At 48.5% G+C, this 19,301-nt stretch overlaps 1 protein-coding gene across 1 annotated transcript in view; it reads right to left on the bottom strand.

Annotated features, from left to right (window-relative positions):
* The window catches only part of LOC105994178 (sialic acid-binding Ig-like lectin 10), a 40,735-nt gene extending 24,050 nt beyond the window's left edge, over positions 1 to 16,685 (bottom strand). Inside the window, exon 1 of the mRNA XM_013027607.1 lies at positions 16,562 to 16,685. Coding sequence (XP_012883061.1) covers positions 16,562 to 16,616 — 55 coding nt within the window. The 5' untranslated portion in view covers positions 16,617 to 16,685. The remainder of the gene's footprint in view (positions 1 to 16,561) is intronic.
* Positions 16,686 to 19,301: the final 2,616 nt, after the last annotated feature.

Genomic DNA, 19,301 nt, shown 5'->3' with positions numbered 1-19,301 from the left:
GCCAGCCGCAGTGCAGAGCAGCCGCAGAAACTGGCCTTTGCGGACATCCACGCAGGTCATGTTTCCTTTGGACTCTAGGGAGAGACAGGAGAGGGCGAGACAGAGACAGAGAGAGCAGAGAGAAAGACACACAGACAAATGTACAGAAAGAAACAGAGTTCGGCAGTGAGCGAGAGGAAGAGAAATACCCACAGACCCCAAAAGAGAGGCAGAGAGTGAGGGCTTGTAGAACGAGTTGGTCCCCTCCACCTACCCTGGGCTTTCCACTTCTCCAGGGCTGGGCCAGCCCTGCCTCTGGACCTCCCACCTTGGGCATTGTCACGCAAAATTGTGATCACCAGGTCTCTGGGTGCACCTGCAAGAAAGATGTAGGCTCTCTTCAGGAAGGAAGTGCTGACTCCTCAACCAGTGCCCTCTTCTCTCAGGGCCTTGTGGTTCCTGCCTTTCCTGGGATCCCCAGATAGACTTCTTCACAATCACACCAGGATGCTTAATCTGGCCAGAACTAAAGCCAGGACTCACAGGCCACACTCAGCCGGACAGTGTTCTCCACAGTGTTGCCAGGTGTGAAGGTCGCTCGGCAGGTGAGCTGGGTGCCGTGGTCCTTCGGGCGTGGTGTGAGGCTGATTGCTGACAGGAAGGAGGTCTGGGGTCTGCTCTCAGTGGTGGAGAGGGCAGGCCCTGACCAGGAGATGGAAGGGGCCACACATTGCTGAGAGATACACGGAACCATGCAGAGGATGGTCACTGCCCGTCCAGGCTCCAAGATCTCGGGAATGAAGATGTGCGGCTGAGTTCGGGCTGGGAGAGAGAAAGACACCAGACGCTCATGATCAGGCCGTGCTCAGGAGACCCTGCCTCCATCCCCAGCCTGGGTGCCTGGGCCCCACACACCCTACCTGTCACTTCAAGCTGGAACTTTTCCCACTGGAAATTATATTTCAGCTTCTCTTCCTTCTCTACCCGGAAGAAGTAAGTTCTCTGGTCCTCTTTCCGGGCATCTCTGATGAACAGGGTGCAGTTGTTCCTGTGGGGGTCCCCCAGCAGCTGGAATCGACCCTGAGTCCAGGCTTGCGTGGGTCGAGCTGGGTTGGTTGAAGCCACAGGTTCCCCAGTGTCTGTGTTGGTTCCTTCTGTGAACCAGTAGCCATGAGTTGGAGAGGAATCTGGACCTGCCGCCTTGCTGGGGTAGGAGAAGGAGCAGGGCACCAGGACACTCAGCCCTTCCTGCACCTTCACCTGGCTCTGCACCTGCAACTTGTATCCCGGTTTCTGAGCATGGGACCCTGCAAGGAGATAGATGGGCTCAGTCCTCATCCCAGCCCTGTTCCAGCCCAGCTTCCCACAGCTGTTGGCCACATACCGCCCAAGGACAGCAGCAGCAAGGAGAGACACAGCTGTGTGTTCAGATGATGCATCCTGAGCTGCTCTGAGTCAACAAGAGCAGGGACAGGAGGGAAGTGCAGGAGGCTGAGTTGTGGCGAAACACATGACGCACCCTGCTTCTAGGGAGGCCAGGGCTGGCAGGGGCCACTCCCATGGCCAGGGCCCATCTCCTGGGGGCTGGGGCGTCTGCTGCGCCTTTGAATGTGGGGATCTGGGTCTCCCCAGACTCCTCTGGGGCAAGGAGGGGAGGGGCCAAGCCTGTGTCCAGCTTTGGGGCTGGGGTTGGGGAAGGAAGGGGTTCTCCCTTGGGCCCTGGGCAGGGGACTCTGGGGTGCAGAGGGAACTCCTCTGTGTGTGTGCTTAAATGGACTTTCAAACTTAAAAAACTGCTCAATCTTCCTATTTTTTCTTGGTATAAGAAAAACTGGAACAGGAAGGGCTGGGAAGGTGACTCAGTGGCAGAGTGCTTGCCTAGCATGCATGAAGCCCTGAGTTTGATTCCTCAGCACAACAAACACTGAAAAAGCAAGGAGTGGCACTGTGGCTCAAGTGGTAGAGTTCTACCTTTAAGCAAAAGAAGCTCAGGGACAGTGTCCAGGCTCTGAATTCAAACCCCAGGACTGGCAAAACAAAACAAAACAAAAAAGCAAAAAACCCTCCAACATTGATTGGAGAACTTAGGCTGAGAAAAGTTTTTTTTGTTATCGAAAATTCAAACTGGACAGACCTTCCTCTTTTTTCTTTTCTTCCTCCTTTTACTGCTTCTTCTTCTCCTTCTCCTTCTTCTTCTTCTTCTTCTTCCTCTTCTTTTTTATTCTTCTTCATTTTGTGCTCCTCCTACAATTTGGACTCAGGGCCTGGACACCACCCGTAAGCTTTTCCATGGAAAGCGAATATTCCTCCACTTGAACCACAGCCCAGCTTCTGGCTAATTGGAGATTAGCATCTTATGAACTTTGCTGCCAGGGCTGGCTTTGAACTGCGATCCTCAGATCTCAGCCTCCAGATAGTTGGGATTAGAAGGTGTGAGCCACAGGTGCCCAGCTCTTTTATTATTATTTTTTTCTCCTGTAAATCAACAACCCTAGGCCTTTCTCTGGCCCTGTCTTTACACTCTCCCCTTATTCCTGCCTCCATAAGCCTTAGTTCCCGAGACACTTCCCATCTTCGTCCTGATTGCTCCTTCCTCTTTGGGCAGGCTGTAGTATCATAGTACCATTCATTGCCCCACCGCCCACACAGATGGCTTAGAGAGATCATGAGGACAACGGGCAGGGTGTGCAGAGGCTGGAATGAAGGCTCCACCCTAGTCCCTGTCTCTCCTGAGGCATTCTGGAAGGACTGTTAGTCCTGGGCACCCCACCTCCCGGGAAACCCAGAGGCATACCCCGCAAGGCCAGCTGCTTTGAATAATGAAGAGTCTCAGAACTGGCAGGAACTTACCACACACTGGGAAAGGCACTGGGACCTGTACACCCACATAAGAATTGAGTAGCTACAGACCTTATACAGATCCTTTTTTCTGTCCTTGTCATTATTCCCTAAACAATAAACCACAGCAACGAGTTACACATAGTTTGTGTCAGGTATCAGTCATGAGAACCCAGAAAGCAGAGTCACAAGTTCAAAGCCAGTCTGCCCCCTGGTTGCAGGGTGTGGGGTATAACTTGAATTCCACCATTTGCAGAAAGCCACTGCAGGGGACAGCCAGCTGCTTCAGCCATGTGGACAGCAGAGGGCGCTTGGAGCTCAGCTTTCTGCTATAGGCTTGGCCCCATGTAAAAGGGGAGCTTGTTGGGTGGAATGTGGGGTCCTCCCTGACCCTGCAGCTTGGGGAGAAGGTTCTGTAGGTAACTGCTGGCAATGTCACATCCACGTCTCAGATTGCACTTGTATGTGTCATGAGGTGGGGGTGTCCTAGGGTGCCATCCTGGTTTGAGAGTTCACGATTCTAATACATCGCCCTTTGTGCCAGTAAGTCATGCAATAAACATGCGTTTATTCGTCTTTGTGTAAGTTATATGGAAAGAGTCTGACTCCCTTTGTGTTCATGCAGATACCCTTTCTGTGTGTTTGTGCAGGCCCTGGGGCTTGAACTCAGGATATAGGCACTGGCCCTAAGCTTTTTCTCTCAAGGTTGTAGCTCTACTACTTGAACCACAGCTCTGCATCCAAATTTTGGTGGTTAATTGGAGAGAAGAGCCTCATGGACTTTCTGCCCAGGCTGGCTTCAAACCATGGTCCTCAGATCTCAGCGTCCTGAGTAGCTGAAATTACAGGAGTGAGCTACTGGGCTCCCAGCTAACTGCTTCTTTTGGAGGAAACAGGAAGGGACTTCCACAGGGTTGGACTGTTTTACATGAAGGGAGCAGGGTCCAGTGCCTGGATAGCCATGCAAACACTTATTAGTTGCTTTTTGTTCCATGACAACTGTCCAACCAAGTGGCCTGCAGTAGTGCAGTTTTGGTTGAGTCTTGCATTTCCTCAATGTTGAATGTCTTCTGTGCTCCAGGCTCTTGTGGGTGTTTGAGGGATGATCACTGATGTGGCTGTGATGCTGTGACCCATATCCATGTTCCATGACACTGGCCTTAAATTATGTGACCGTTGAGAGGTGCCCAGGCAGCAGGCTCAAACATGCCCCCAGCAGGGTGCAGGTTGGGCCTGGGGGTGGGCAGGATGAGGACAGGGGCAGGGGCAGATGTAGGAGGCTCTGGGAGGAAAGTCATGGAGGCAGAGGCCACAAGAAGCTTCCTGTGTGCAATGTGGCATTCATCCCATCTCTGTCTACAGACCAACTTCAGGTGGTTCAGCTGTGGTGGTGGCACGTGCTGGTTGTATTTAGAAGCGGAAGCCAGTTTGGGTGAGGGGGCGGGGTGGAGGAGGGAAGCATGGAGGAAGGTCTGTGACAAGGGAAGACACCAAAGGCAGGATGGAGGTTGGATTGGGCAAGGGGAAAAGACAGAATGAAAAGAGCCAGGTGTTGGTGGCCTGTAATCCTAGCTACCTAAAGGATTTGTACGTGTTACTAAAGAGACTTTGCATTGGGTGCTCTGAGCCTCTTTATTGCCTCCTCCTGGCTCCCTGGCTGAGGTCCAGAACTACAGCCTAGGGGACCTTCTGTGGAAATGCATTTCTGCGTAATTCTCCTCAGGATCCTTGGGCTTCAGGGTCTCCAAAGGCCGGGAGAATTTGAGTGCAGCATAATGGAGTTCTTCCGGGCAGCTCTCAGGGTCTGGGCCTTGTGTGGGTGATGTGGGCTCGGGGCAGCTGAGGGCGGCCTTCTCATTCTTCCTTGGTTCTGGGGAACCAGCGCCTGGAGAAGCGGTCCTAGGAGGGCTGCTTGGCTTGGCCTTCTTTTTCTGCATCCAAGGAAACAATAACCTCCTTTCATTCATTCAGTCTTTCATTCATTCATTCCCCTACCAGAGTTAGGTATTGAGCAGGTGCCTAGTACAACTTAGGTACTGAAGGCATAGCTGGGAGAAAAACCCAGTCCCTCACAGAGTCTGCTTTCCAGTCCTACCTCAAAGAACCAAGGGCACAGCGGAACTGGGTTTGTGGCCAACAAAGCTGGCCAGGGTGGGCGTGGCTTGGGGTGGGCTTGGGCACTGTGGACCTTTCATTTCCTAGGCAGGAGCTCTACCAGTTTGTCCTCAACCCCAGGCCCTTTTTCTTTCATTGTTGTTCCAGCAAACTCTGGTCTTTATGCTCGGGCAAGCCTTAAACCATCATTCTCTCAATCTTAGCCTGCCAAGGAGCCAAGATGACAGACGTGAGCCACTGTGCCTAGCTTGTGGGCAGAGAGCAGCACATCCTGTTTTTTGTCTCCCCACTTCTACCCTCCTTCCCTGCACCCTATAATGGAGAACAAAAGAAAACCCAAGCAGTCACTACAGCATCCTGGCAAAGCTAGCATTCACATTTGATTTCAAAACAAAAATTTTTAATAGTAAAGAAAAACTAAATGAATTCATAAATAATATGCCAGCATTACAAAGACTACTAAGAGGGGGAACACACTCTGAACAAAGCAACCAGGAATGGGGACCCGCACCAGACAGGTATTAATAGAAGTCTAACTTAGTAAGCACAGGAGGAAAGAAAAGAAGAAAAACTTAGAAAACAGGAAATGACAGGGACCACAATGCATCTCTCTATAATATAAATATTAACAGACTTAATTCACCAATCAAAAGAAAAAGAACTGCAGATTGGATCAGAAAATGGGACCCATCCATCTGTTGCCTTCAGGAGACCCACCTCTCAGACAAACATAGAAACAAACTCAGAGTGAAGGGTTGGAAACGATCTACCAATCAAATGCCCCAGTAAGAAAGCAGGAGTAGCTATTCTGATATCTGACAAAATTAATTTTTCATTAAAATCAATACAAAAAGACAACGAAGAACACTGCATATTAATACAGGAACAATCCAAGAGGAGGATATTACCATTATCAACTTATATTCCCCAAACATTGGAGCACCCAAATATGTTAAGCAAATACTCTCAAACATACAGAATAAAATAGATCCAAATATGATAATACTAGGAGACCTTAATACCCCACTCTCACCAAAGGACAGGTCTACCACTCACAGGATTGGCAAAGAAGCTACCGAATTAAGTGAGGCCATCCTTCAAGTGGAACTAACTGACATCTATCGAGTATTTCACCCTAAAACAACAGTACATGTTCTTCTCAGCAGCTCATGGAACTTTCTCCAAAGTATCGTATCAGTGCTTCATGAAAGGAACTTAAGCAAAAACAAGGGGATTGACATAATTCCCTCTATGCTATCTGACCACAGTGAAATCAAACTAGTTCTGATTAACAAAGCTTACTGCAGAAATCACTCAAATACATGGAAATTGAACAGCACACTTCCAAGCAACACCTGGGTAACAGAAGAAATTAGAGAAGAAATTAAAGAGTTCCTACAATTCAATGAAAATAAAGACACATCATAAAGAAACTTGTGGGATACAGCCAAAAGCAGTCCCAAGGGGCAAATTGATCACCCTCAGTTTCCACATCAAGAAAATAGAGACAGACCAAGTAAATGATCTCATGTGGCAATTAAACACCAAGAAAAACATGAAAAAATGGAAACTAAAATTGCTAGACAGAGCCAGATAATCAAATTAAGAGCAAAAATTAATGAGATAGAGAATAGGAAAATTATAAATAATATTACTAAAACAAAAAGCTGGTTCTTTGAAAAAATAAATAAAATTGATAGACCTTTGGCAACATAAGAAAAGAAGAGAGGAAGCCCAAATTAACAAGATCAAAGATGCCATAGGAAAAATCACAACAAATACCCAAGATATCCAAACAATTATAAAGAACTGTTTTCAAAAGTTATACTCTCTAAAGAAAGAAAACCTAGCAGAAATAGATGCACTTTTAGAGAAATACAAGTTGCCCAAACTGTACAAAGAAGAAGTAAATCAATGGAATAAGCCAATATCTTACACCGAGATACAGGAAGCAATCACAAGATTCCCAACAAGAAAAAAGCCAAGGACCAGATGGATTCACAATGGAATTCTCTAAGACCTTTAAAGAAGAACTAATACCCATACTCCACAAGCTTTTCAGAGAAGCAGAAAAGGAGGGAGCTATCCCAAACTCATTCTACGATGACATTAGTACACTCATCCCCAAACCAGGCAAAGATACAACATAAAAAGAGAACTACAGACCAATCTCCTTGATGAACACAGATGCAAAGATCCTTAACAAAATTCTAGCTAACAGAATCCAGAAACACATTAAAAAAAAGCATACACTACAACCAGGTAGGCTTCATCCCAGAGATGCAGGGATGGTTTAACATACATAAATCAATAAATGTAATCCAACACATCAACAGATCCAAGATCAAGAACCATATGATTATCTCCACTGATGACGAAAAGGCTTTTGATAAGATACAACATTCATTCATGTTAAAAGCTCTGGAGAAAATAGAATAGAAGGAACATTTCTTAAAACAATAAAAGGCATATCCGACAGAGCAATAGCCAATATTATACTTAATGGGGAAAAACTACAAGCAATTCTCCTAAAATCAGGAACTAGGCGAGGATGCCCAGTCTTCACTCCTATTCAATATAGTCCTGGAACACTTAGCTAGGGCAATAAGGCAAGAAAAAGACATTAAAGAGATTTGCATAGGGAAAGAAGAAGTTAAGCAATGCCTTTTTGCAGATGACATGATACTATACTGTCACGAAGCCAAAAACTCCATCCCAAACTCTTATAAATTATAAATCACACTCTCTCTGCTTTTTTTTCTAGCTCTTTTCTCAGCTCTTTCACAGCTCTTTCTCAGCTCTTTCCTTCTTTTTCCCAGCTCTCTCTTCTCTTTTTCCCAGCTCTCTTTCCCAGTTCTCTTTCCTAGCTCTTTTCCAGGCCTTTCCCAGCCACGTGGCGTGCCAACCTTGCCTGGTCCCAGCAGGTCTACTGATCTACTGAATAAACCTACCCTTACCTGAATACTATGTGCATGGTGCAGTTCTTAACTCTACCTCTTTTTTAAAAAACCTAACATAAATGGTGCCGAGACTCGGATAAAGGGCTTAAAGTCAGGATAGCTGGGATTCCTCTGTTTTTTTTTTCTCTTTTTTCTTTTTCTGTGTGTTTTTCCCTTTTTGCTCTGAGGAATACTCACAGTTCTGACAGCCTTTTGTGAACTCATCTCTCTGCTGCAAACACAGCGCATCATTACCATTGCTGGCCTTCACATCCATGTCCACACCACTTCTCTACTCTGGTGAGTGAAACTACTCTCTATGGTTTTCTGTTGCTCAGTCTCTGTCCAGATGTGGTGCCACGACAGAGAGCTCTTTCAGCCTTTGGCTGAAAGGCCAGTCACCTCTGAAGCCAAGAATGCTTGGCTTGAGGGCTTGGCCATTTCTCTCTAGAGGGCTCTGGGGGAAGTCGGGATGCCGCTTTTGCCTGGTCAGCTCTCCTTTACTCACCGGACTGACTCTCTTACTCATTTAATGGGGTGCTACAAATCACCCCGAGCCATGAAACCCCTTTGAAATGCCTCCTGCACTCCCTGGAAAGCCATAGTGCCTAATTTTTATGCCATTCTCAGATGTAGACCATTTTTGCAACTGCAATGGTAAATGGCCAGAAGTCTGTTTACTTTGAGGTTCTCTTTGCTCTCTCTCTGCCAGTCATGTCCAAGTTTCCCTATCTCTCCCTTTCTCTTTTCTACATTTTGGCTTGTGCCCTGAAGAGTGTGATGCAGGCTGGGTCCCGGGGACCCCCCCTCTAGGTTCCCTCTCAAAGGCTAGCCAATGTAGGCTTGATCTATTTGTTCAGGTGTTCTTTGCATTTCTTCAGAAATTCGCCATCTTTAATTCGCCATGTTGGCCACATGGTGGGTTAAGGGTTTGGCCCTACCTGGCCCTTAACCTTCCACCAAGCTTACTACTCCATCCAGTTATTCTAAGGTGCCTTGCTGACAAGTTGCTCTTTTCACAGGCCCTGGTAACTGAGGCCCAACCATGTGATGTGCTTTGTTAGCAAAGATGTCTAAACATTGTTGTCAAAATTTTAGGTTTTGAGTTTTGCCTTTTTTGTTTTGTGTTGTGTATTCTACTGACTACATGGTTCTAAAATACTTGGCATATCTGTGGTAAAATTCTCATCACATCTAATGAGTTTAGTCATTTCAGAATATTTGTTGTCAATTCTTGATAAGGACCAGGTAAGCTCTACTTATTCTATTTGATCTCCTTGTTGCTTTAATTGGAAATAATGAAGGTTTTTTTGTGGCTAAGATTTCAGTTCAAAGCCAGCCCAGGCTGAAAAATCCCTAAGACTCCATCTCCCAACTAACCTGCAAAGAGCCAGGCTCGGAAGCATGGCTCAAGACTCTTATCTCTAACCAGCCAAACACTGGAAGTGCTATTGTAACCCAACGTGGTAGAGTACTAGCCTGGAGCAGAAGTGCTCATGGACAATGCCCAGGCCTTGAGTTCATTCCTCCTTGAATACTAACTGGGACAAGTCATCCCAGCAACAAGCACCTAGACTCAGCCAGTCTGGGGAACAAGGGAGCATGGAGAGGAGTAAGAGGAGATGATGTCACATCAGCTACTTTGTGCCTGCCCTTTCAAAATTAACCAGAGCCGGTTGTTCAGTAGAAGGAAGAAGCCTGCCCATCCCATGTCTATACCTGTCTACCTATTAACTGAACAGGAATTTATATTCTTGCCTTTGTCATCTGACTTCTCTACCTAGTCGCCAGATGTCAGAAGTAGCTAAAGACATTTCTACCAACATTTTCAGCCCCAAATCCTTCGTCTTGCCATTTATTTGCTGTCTAGTATTTTTTTTTCCAGCACCTAAGTTCTCATTAGACTTCTCCAGACTTCATCTAAGGACTCATGTCACCAAGGACAGCTGCTGTTCACTGCTTTCTCTGGAAAGGGACCAAGTTCCAGCCATTTACCCCTATTGTTGATGCCCCTTGTCAGCAGGAAGTAGCCAGAGAGAATCCCCACCTTATTTCATGATTATTAAAATGCTGGAATGTATGGTCTGCTCCTCGATGGCTAGCAGACTCTACCCTCCTCACAGCAAAGTCTCCTCACACTACCTGTGTTACCTAGGCAACTGGGACACCTGGAAGAGGTCACATCTGCATCAGCTGAGGTCACATCAGAATTTGATGTGGCCACACCTTTCTCCACCCATACCCTAGATAAGGCCTAGCCCAGGCCCAGACGCCCTCTCTCTGCTTTTTTTTTTCTAGCTCTTTTTTAGCTCTGTTCTCAGCTCTTTCTCAGCTCTTTTTCAGCTCTTTCCTTCTCTTTTTCCCAGCTCTCTTTTCCAGCTCTTTCCCAGCTCTGTTTCCCAGCTCTTTCCCAGGCCTTTCCCAGCCACGTGGAGGGCCAACCTTGCCTGGTCCCAGAAGGTCTACTGAATAAACCTACCCCTTACCTGAAAAATACAATAAAATAAAGGAAATTATAAATCAGTTCGGCAAAGTAGCAGGGTACAAAATCAACTCACAAAAATCAGTCGCCTTCCTGTACACTGACAATATACAAGCAGAGAGGGAAATAAAAGAAGCAACCACATTTACAATACACACCTCCAAAAAATATTTAGGAATTAACCTAACCAGAAGAACTAACTAAAAGCACTATTTAATTAAAACTATAAAAACTTACAGAAAGAAATTACAAAAGATATGAGGAAATGGAAAGACCTTCCATGCTCTTGGATAAGGAGACAATGTAGTGAAAATGGCAATACTGCCCAAATTAACATGCAAATTCAATGAAATTCCTATTAAAATCCCAATGACATACAATTCTGAAATACAGAAAACAGTCCAAAAATTCATATGGACCTACAAAGACCTAGAATAGCCAAAACAATTCCAGGCATAAAAGACAACATGGGAGGAATCTCAATGATGGACTTCAAACTCTACTATGGTGCCATAATGAAAAAGACAGCATGGTACTGGCACAAAAACAGACCCAAAGACCAATGGAATAGAATAAAGATCCAGAAATAAAACCACACTCCTACAGTCAGCTGATATTTGACAAAGAAGCCAAAGACATACAATGGAAGAAACACAGCCTTTTTAATTACTGGTGCTGGGAAAACTGGGAGGCCACATGCACAAAACTAAGAGGACCCCAGCCTATCACCATGCACCAACATCAACTCAAAATGGATTAAAGACCTTAACATCAAACCTGAATCTCTGAAACTACTGCAGGACAGACTAGGAGAGACACTTGATCTTATAGGCACAGGCAGGAACTTCCTGAACAGAGTACCAGGGTCACAACAAATGGGAGAGACTCGACAAATGGGACTACCTTAAAATAAAAAGTTTCTGCACAGCTAAAGTCATAGCAACCAGGCTAGAAAGACAACCAACTAACTTGGAAAAAATATTTACCATCAATATATCAGACAAGGGCTTAATATCAAGTATATACAGGGAATTCAAGAAACTAATCCTTCCCAAACCTAATAACCCAATTACTAAATGGGCAAGGATATCAAGAGAGACTCCGCAGAAGAAGGGATAAAAATAGCAAAGAAACACATGAGGAAATAGTCACCATCCTTGGTTATGAAGGAAATGCAAATAAAGACAACCCTGAGTTACCACCTTACCCCAGTCAGAATGGCCCACATCCTCAAGTCAGCCAACGACAAATGCTGGAGGGGATGCAGAGAAAGAAGCATCCTATTACACTGCTGGTGGGAATGTACACTTATACAACCACTTCAGAAAGCAATCTGGAGGGTCCTCAGAATGCTAAATATTGACCTCCCTTATGACCTAGTCATACCACTTCTAAGCCTCTATCCTGAACAATGGACACATGGGCCTCCATGTTTATTGCAGCACTGTTCACAATAGCCAGGATATGGAAACAACCCAGATGCCCCACCACAGATGAATGGATCCAAAAATTGTGGTATCTATACTCAATGGTATATTATGCAGCCATTAGAAAGGACAAAATAATGGCATGTGCAGGGAAATGGATGGAGCTAGAAAAAATCATGTTGAGCCAGGTAAGCCAAGAGCAAAGAGACAAATGGCACGTGGCCTCCCTGATAAGTGGATGTTAAATCCAAAACCTAAGGTGATAGGACAAAAGTAACAAGGCTTAAGAAACAAAGGACTTCCACTCATTGGGTCAAATCACTACTAAATAACCCCATGCTGCTGATCACATATATGCTATATTTGTGCACACCAGAGGGAAACCAGGAGGAGGACTCAGAACTAGAGGGAATAAGGGAAAAACATACAACAGTGGGACCCATCAGCTGCACTGGACATGGATCAAAATGAACTAAGCAACTCAATGGCAGTAATGGGAGGGAGGGAACAAGTGGGAAAGAAGGAACAGCTGATGCTATGCAAAACAAAAGAAATGTAGATATCACACGATGTGGAAGAAATAACTGTATTGCCAAGCTCATAGAACTCATAAATGTTATAGGCCACGATAGAAAATTTACCCCATGAAAGTTAGGATGTGTTTGTGACTCTAAGTAAGCATCACTATCCCACAATACTGGGCCTCGGGGTCTCCAGAGGCCGGGAGAAGTTGAGAGCAGCATAATGGAGTTCTTAGTTCTTCCGGGCAGCTCTCAGGGTCTGGACCTTGTGTGGGTGATTTGGGCTTGGGGCAGCTCAAGGCGGCCTTCTGGTTCTTCCTTGGTTCTGGGGAACCAGCGCCTGGAGAAGCGGTCCTTGGAGGGCTGCTTGGCTTGGCCTTCTTTTTCTGCATCCAAGGAAAGAATAACCTCCCTTCATTCATTCAGTCAGTCATTCATTCATTCACCTACCAGAGTTGGGCATTGAGCAGGTGCCTGGTACAACTTAGGCACTGAAGGCACAGCTGGGAGAAAAACTAAGTCCCTCACTGAGTCTGCTTTCCATCCCCACCCAAAGGAAAAAAGTGTACAGGGGAACTGGGTTTGTGGCCAACAGAGATGGCCAGGGTGGGCGTGGCCTGGGGTGGGCACGGCCACTGTGGGCCTTTCATTGCCTAGGCAGGAGCTCTACCAGTTTGGCCTTGCCCCAAGCCCCTTTTGTTTCATTGCTGTTCCAGCAAACTCTGGTCTTTATGCTCAGGCAAGCCTTGAACCATCATTCTCTCAAACTTAGCCTGCCAAAGAGCCAGGATGACAGATGAGAGCCACTGTGCCTAGCTTGGTTTTATGATTTTGATGGTGGGCTGTCAGCAGCACATCCTGTTTCTTGTCTCCCCACTTCCAGCCTCCTTCCCTGCACCCTATAACGGAGAATGGAAGAAAACCCAAGCAGTCACTATGGCCTCCTGGAATCAAGAGGCACACGCTCTGGAAGCATGCCACTAGTCCCTTGGGAGTCATGGACACCCCACACAAAGTTTCTAAAGATGACTGGAGCAGAGAGGCACACAGTTATAATCCCTGCATTCAGAAGGCTGAGGGGCAGGAGGATGGCGAGTTTGAAGCCATCCTAGATGACATAGCAAAACACTGTGCCAGACAAAGTAGGACATGGGGCTTGATTTAGACTCCAGAGTGAATCAACAGCCTGGTGGGCCGCACACTCACGGGACCCGGGCCTTAGGGTTGACGATGCTGTTATCAAGGACGGTGCTGTGTGGGGAGACCTGAGTTCTGCATGTCTCTGTATGAGGCTGTGATTTCCTCAGCATCTTCACACTGTGGGAATAAACCAATTCTGGAAGCACTGCTGCCCCTTCCCCTTCTCACACACTTGATCCCATGACTCCTGACCTCTGGCTCCTTGACCTCCCCCAACTTGTCGCGACCGCCTCGACCCGCAAGGATGACGCGACAACAGGTTCTTCTTTCAGACGGTTTATTCAGGACCTTGTTTACAGCTTCTTTTCTCCTACTTCTCTCCTGCTCGCTTCTTTTACAGCTTCTTTTCTCCTACTTCTCTCCTGCCCGCTTCTTCCTGTTTCTCCTCGTTTTCTCCTTGTTTCTCTCTCCCATCCGCCCCCGCGCTCCGGTTATAAGCCTCCTGGATGGCCAATCCTGAAGCGCCACGTGGCATATACCGATAGGGCTGCAAACACGGAAGCAAACTAGGAGCCAAGTCATAGCCATATAAGGAGTTGTTTTTTACAGAGAGCACTCGTCACGGGGAAGACGGAAGGCGGGAGCCTGTGCCATCTTAGGGCGCAGCCGCACCACGCGGCCCCGCCATTTTAGCTACAATGTTGCTTTTGCAGCCGTCTTTGGTCGCGCTCCCGCAGCTCTCCACACCAACTCACATGAGTGCAATGAGGCAGAGGAAAAGGAGAGTTGTGGCACCGATGGCCAGGCCCGACCCCTTGGAGAATGCTGCAGACATGGAGCCTTCATCTGTGTGTGAGAGCCAGGTCAGGTTATCCGGCAGTCCTGAGGCTGCTATCCCTCCACTGTGTCTGAGCCTCATTCTGATACCGGCTTTCCATTTCTCCCCTGTTCTTCCTCCCCAGCCTGCCACACACCAGGGACTCTGCTGACCAGGGACTCTGCCAACTGTTCCCTCCAGAGGGCAGTGGACAGCACTGTCCTCCACTCACATTGCACAGAGAGGCTCAGGGAGATGTGCAGGTCACCCAGTGGGTTCTGCGCCCGGCAGGTGAATTCTCCTTCATGTTCTGCCTCGACCAAGGGCAGCTCCAGGACCCCAGGCTCTGCAGGCAAGGGGTGGCTCAGCGTCTTCGAACCCTGGACCCAGGTCAGCGTGGCCGGCGGTTGGCTGTGGGTGACACAGACCAGGTGCAGGCTTTGTCCCTGCAGGACATGGAGGGATGAGCTGTTCCTGCGGATTTCCAGCTCTAGGGGAGGAAGAGACAGAGATATGGGGCGCCATCCCCACCAGTAATGGATGCAAGAGGGAGGCCCGGCTTGCTGTGTCCCCTGTCACCTGTGCTGTTTCCTTGAGAAGCGGTCACTGTCAGTGTCTCTGGAGGGTCTGCAATGGAGATACAATGGCCAGGGCTCCCTCTGCGTGGGCCTCACACACAAACCGAGGCCCTGGGCCTGCTGGGCCCTGGAAGCTGTGGGGCTCTGCCCCTTCCCTGGCCTCTCTCCTCTTCTTCCCCTCCCCTGCCCACTTAGGGTCCACTTACACTGCACACAGAGGTTCAGGGTGCGGCGCTGGGAGCCTAGTCTGTTCTCCGCGTGGCATGTGTAGCGCCCCGCATCTCTGAACTTCACCCTGGGCAGGTCCAGCACCAGGGTTCCAGGCTGTGTAGCATTTGACCTCAAGAGGACTCGGTTCCCCAGGACCCAGGTCAGCATGGGGGGAGGCCGGCCAGCCGCAGTGCAGAGCAGCCGCAGAAACTGGCCTTTGGGGATGTCCATGAATGTCGTGTTACCTTGGGATTCTAGGGAGAGACAGGAGAGGGCAAGACAGAGACAGAGACACATAGACAGATGTACAGAGAGAATCAGAGTTAGGCAGTGAGCGAGAGGAAGAGAAATACTCACAGACCCCAAAAGAGAGGCAGAGTGAGCGCTGTAGAATGAGTTGGTCCCCTCCACCTACCCTGGGTTTTCCACTTCTCCAGGACCAATCCAGCCCTGCCACTGGGCCTCACACCTTGGGCATTGTCATGGAAAACAGTGATCACCAGATCTCTGGGGGCGCCTGCAAGAGATGTGTGGGCTCTCTTCAGGAAAGACTTGCTGGTCCCCACAACCAGAGCCTCTTCTCCCAGGGTCTTGTGGTTCCTGCCTTTTCTGGGACCCCCAGATAGACTTCTCCACACAAACACCAGGATGCCTTATCTGGCCAGAACTAAAGCCAGGACTCACTGGCCACGCTCAGCTGGACCGTTCTCTCCATAGAGTAACTATGTGTGAAGTTCACTCGGCAGGTGAGCTTGGTGCTGTGGTCACTCAGGCGTGGTGTGAGGCTGATTGCTGACAGGAAGGAGGTCTGGGGTCTGCTCTCAGTGGTGGAGTTGGCAGGCCAGGACCAGGAGATAGATGGGGCCATACATTGCTGAGAGACACAGGGAACCATGCAGATGATGATCACTGCCCGCCCAGGCTCCAGGGTCTCCGGAATGAAGATGTGCGGCTGAGTTAGGGCTGGGGGAGAGAAAGAGACCAGATGCTCATGATCAGGCCGTGGTTGGGAGACACTGCCTCCATCTCGAGCCTGGGAGCCTGGACCCCACACACCCCACCTGTCACTTCCAGCTGGAACATGTCTATCAGGAAATTAAATTTCAGCTTCTCTCCTTTCTCTACTTGGAAGAAGTAATTTCTCTCATCCTCTTTCCGGGCATCGCTGATGAACAGGGTGCAGTCATTCTTGTGGGGGTCCCCCAGCAGCTGGAATCTACCCTGAGTCAAGGCTTTCATGGATCCAGCTGGCTTGGTGGAACCCACTGGTTCCCCGGTGTCTGTATTGGTTCCTTGTGTGAACCAGTAGGGGAGGAATCCAGACTTGCCTCCTGGCTGGGGTTGGAGGAGGAGCAGGGCACGAGGACACACAGCCCTTCCTGCACCTTCACCTGGCTCTGCACCTGCACCTTGTAGCCCAGTTTCTGAGCCTGGGACCCTGTGGGGAGATAAATGGGTTCAGTCTGCATCCCAGGCCTGTACCAGCCCAGCAGCCCACTGCTCTTGGCCACATACCACCCAAGGACAGCAGCAGCAAGGAGAGGCACAGCTGTGTGTTCAGATGCTGCATCCTGAGCTGCTCTGAGTCGATAAGAGCAGGGACAGGAGGGAAGTGCAGGAGGCTGAGTTGTGGCCACACGTGTGACGCACACTCCTGCTGGGGAGGCCAAGGCTGGCAGGGGCCTCTCCCGGGGGCCCATTTCCTGGGTGATGGGGCATCTTCTGGGCCTTTGAATGTGGGGAGATGGGCCTCCCAAGACTCCTCTGGGCAAGGAGGGGAGGTGCCAGGCCTGTATCCAGGTTTGGAGTCTGGCTGGGGCTGGGGAAGGAAAGGGCTCTCCCCTGGGCCCTGGGTCAGGGGACTCTGGGGTGCAGAGGGAACCCTCTGTGTGTGTGCTTAAATAGACATTCAGACTTAAAAACCTGGGCAATCCTATTTTTTCTTGGTAAAAGAATAACTGCAACAGGAAGGGCTGGGAAGGTGGCTCAGTGGCAGAGTGCTTGCCTAGCATGCATAAAGCCCTGAGTTCGATTCCTCAGCACCACAATCATTGAAAAAGCCAGGAGTGGCACTGTGTCTCAAGTGGTAGAGTTCTAGCCTTAAGCAAAAGAAGCTCAGGGACAGTGTCCAGGCTCTGAGTTCAAACCCCAGGACTGGCAAAAACAAAACAAAACAAAACAAAAAAACCCTCCAACATTGATTGGAGAAGTTAGGCTGAGAAAAGTTTTTTATTTGTTATCTAAAATTCAAACTTAACTAGACAGTTCTTCCTCTTTTTTCTGTTCCTCCTCCTCCTTCTGCTCCTTTCTTCCTTCTGCTTCTAGTTCTCCTTCTTCTTCTTCTTCTTCTTCTTCTTCTTCTTCTTCTTCTTCTTCTTCCTCCTCCTCCTCCTCCTCCTCCTCTTCCTCCTCCTCCTTCTTCTTCTTTTTAATTCTTCTTCATTTTGTGCTCCTCCTGCAGGAGGACTCAGGGTCTGCACACCACCTTTAAGCTTTTCCACAGAAAGCTGATGTTCCTCCACTTGAACCACAGCCCTGCTTCTGGCTAATTGGAGATTAGCATCTTATGAACTTTCCTGCCAGGGCTGGCTTTGAACGGCTATCCTCAGATCTCAGACTCAGATAGTTGGGATTAGAAGGTGTGAGCCACAGGTGCCCAGCTCTTTTGTTATTATTTTTTTCTCCTGTAAATCAACAACCCTAGGCCTGTCTCTGGCTTTGTCTTTACACTCTCTCCCTATTCCCTCCCCCATAAGCCCCTGACCCTTTGTTCTCCAGACATTTCCCATCTTTGTCCTCATTGGTCCTTCCTCTTTGGCCATGGTATCATAGTACCATTCACTGTACTGCCCACCACACAGAAGGCTTAGAGAGGATCATGAGGACTACGGGCAGGGTGTGCAGAGGCTGGAATGAAGGCTCCACCCCAGTCCCTGTCTCTCCTGACCCTTTCAGAAAGGACTGTTAGTCCAGGGCACCCCACCTCCCCAGAAACCCAGAGGCAGACCCCGTAAGCCCAGCTGCTTTGATTAATGAAGAGTCTCAGAACTGGCAGGAACTTACCGCACACTGGGAAAGGCCCTAGGACCCGCACACCCACACATGAATTGAGAAGCTACAGAGCGTATACAGATTCTTTTTTCTGTCCTTGTCATTATACCCTACACAATAAACCACAGGAACGAGTTACACAGAGTTTGAGTCAGGTATCAGTCATGAGAACCCAGACAGCAGGGTCACAAGTTCAAAGCCAGTGTGCCCCCTGGATGCAGGGTGTGGGGTATAACTTGAATTCCACCATTGGCTGAACCCCACTGCAGGGGACGGCCAGCTCCTTCAGCCATTTGGACATCAAGTGACACTTGGAGCTCAGGTTTCTGCTATAGGCTTGGCCCCATGCAAAAGGAGAGCTTGATGGGTGGAATGTGGGGTCCTCCCTGAGCCTGCAGCTTGGGGAGAAGACTCTGTAGGTAATGCTGGCAATGTCACATCCATGCCTCAGATTGCACTTGTATGTGTCATGAGGTGGGGGTGTCCTAGGGTGCCATCCTAGTTTGAGGGTTCACGATTCTCATACATCTCCCTTTGTGCCAGTAAGTCATGGAATAAATATTCGTTTATTCACCTTTGTGTAAGTTATGTGGAAAGAGTCTCACTCCTCTTGTGTCCTTGCAGATACTCTTTCTGTATGTTTGTGCCGGCCCTGGGGCTAGAACTCAGGATCTAGATGTTGTCCCTGAGTTTTTATTCTCAAGGTTGTAGCTCTACTACTTGAACCACAGCTCTGCATCCAAATTTTGGTGGTTAATTGGAGAGAAGAGCCTCATGGAATTTCCTGCCCAGGCTGGCTTCAAACCATGGTCCTCAGTCTCAGCCTCCTGAGTAGCTGGAATTACAGGAGTGAGGCACTGATCTCCCAGCTACCTCTTTTGGAGGAAACAGGAAGGGACTTCCACAGGGTTGGATTGTTTTACATGAAGGGAGCAGGGTCCAGTGCCTGGATAGCCATGCAAACACTTATTAGTTGTTTTTTGTTCCATGACAACTGTCCAACCAAGTGGCCTGCAGTACTGCAGTTTTGGTTGAGTTTTGCATTTCCTCAATGTTGAATGTCTTCTGTGCTCCAGGCTCTTGTGAGTGTTTGAGGGGTGATCACTGATGTGGCTGTGGTGCTGTGACCCATATCCATGGACCATGACGCTGGCTTTAAATCTGGTGACTGTCAAGAGCCACCTGGGGAGCAGGCTCACACACG

Source organism: Dipodomys ordii, unplaced genomic scaffold (assembly GCF_000151885.1).
Source record: "Dipodomys ordii isolate 6190 unplaced genomic scaffold, Dord_2.0 Scaffold105, whole genome shotgun sequence".
NCBI classification, from domain to species: domain Eukaryota; kingdom Metazoa; phylum Chordata; class Mammalia; order Rodentia; family Heteromyidae; genus Dipodomys; species Dipodomys ordii.
This window is presented reverse-complemented; position numbering and strand designations above follow the sequence as displayed.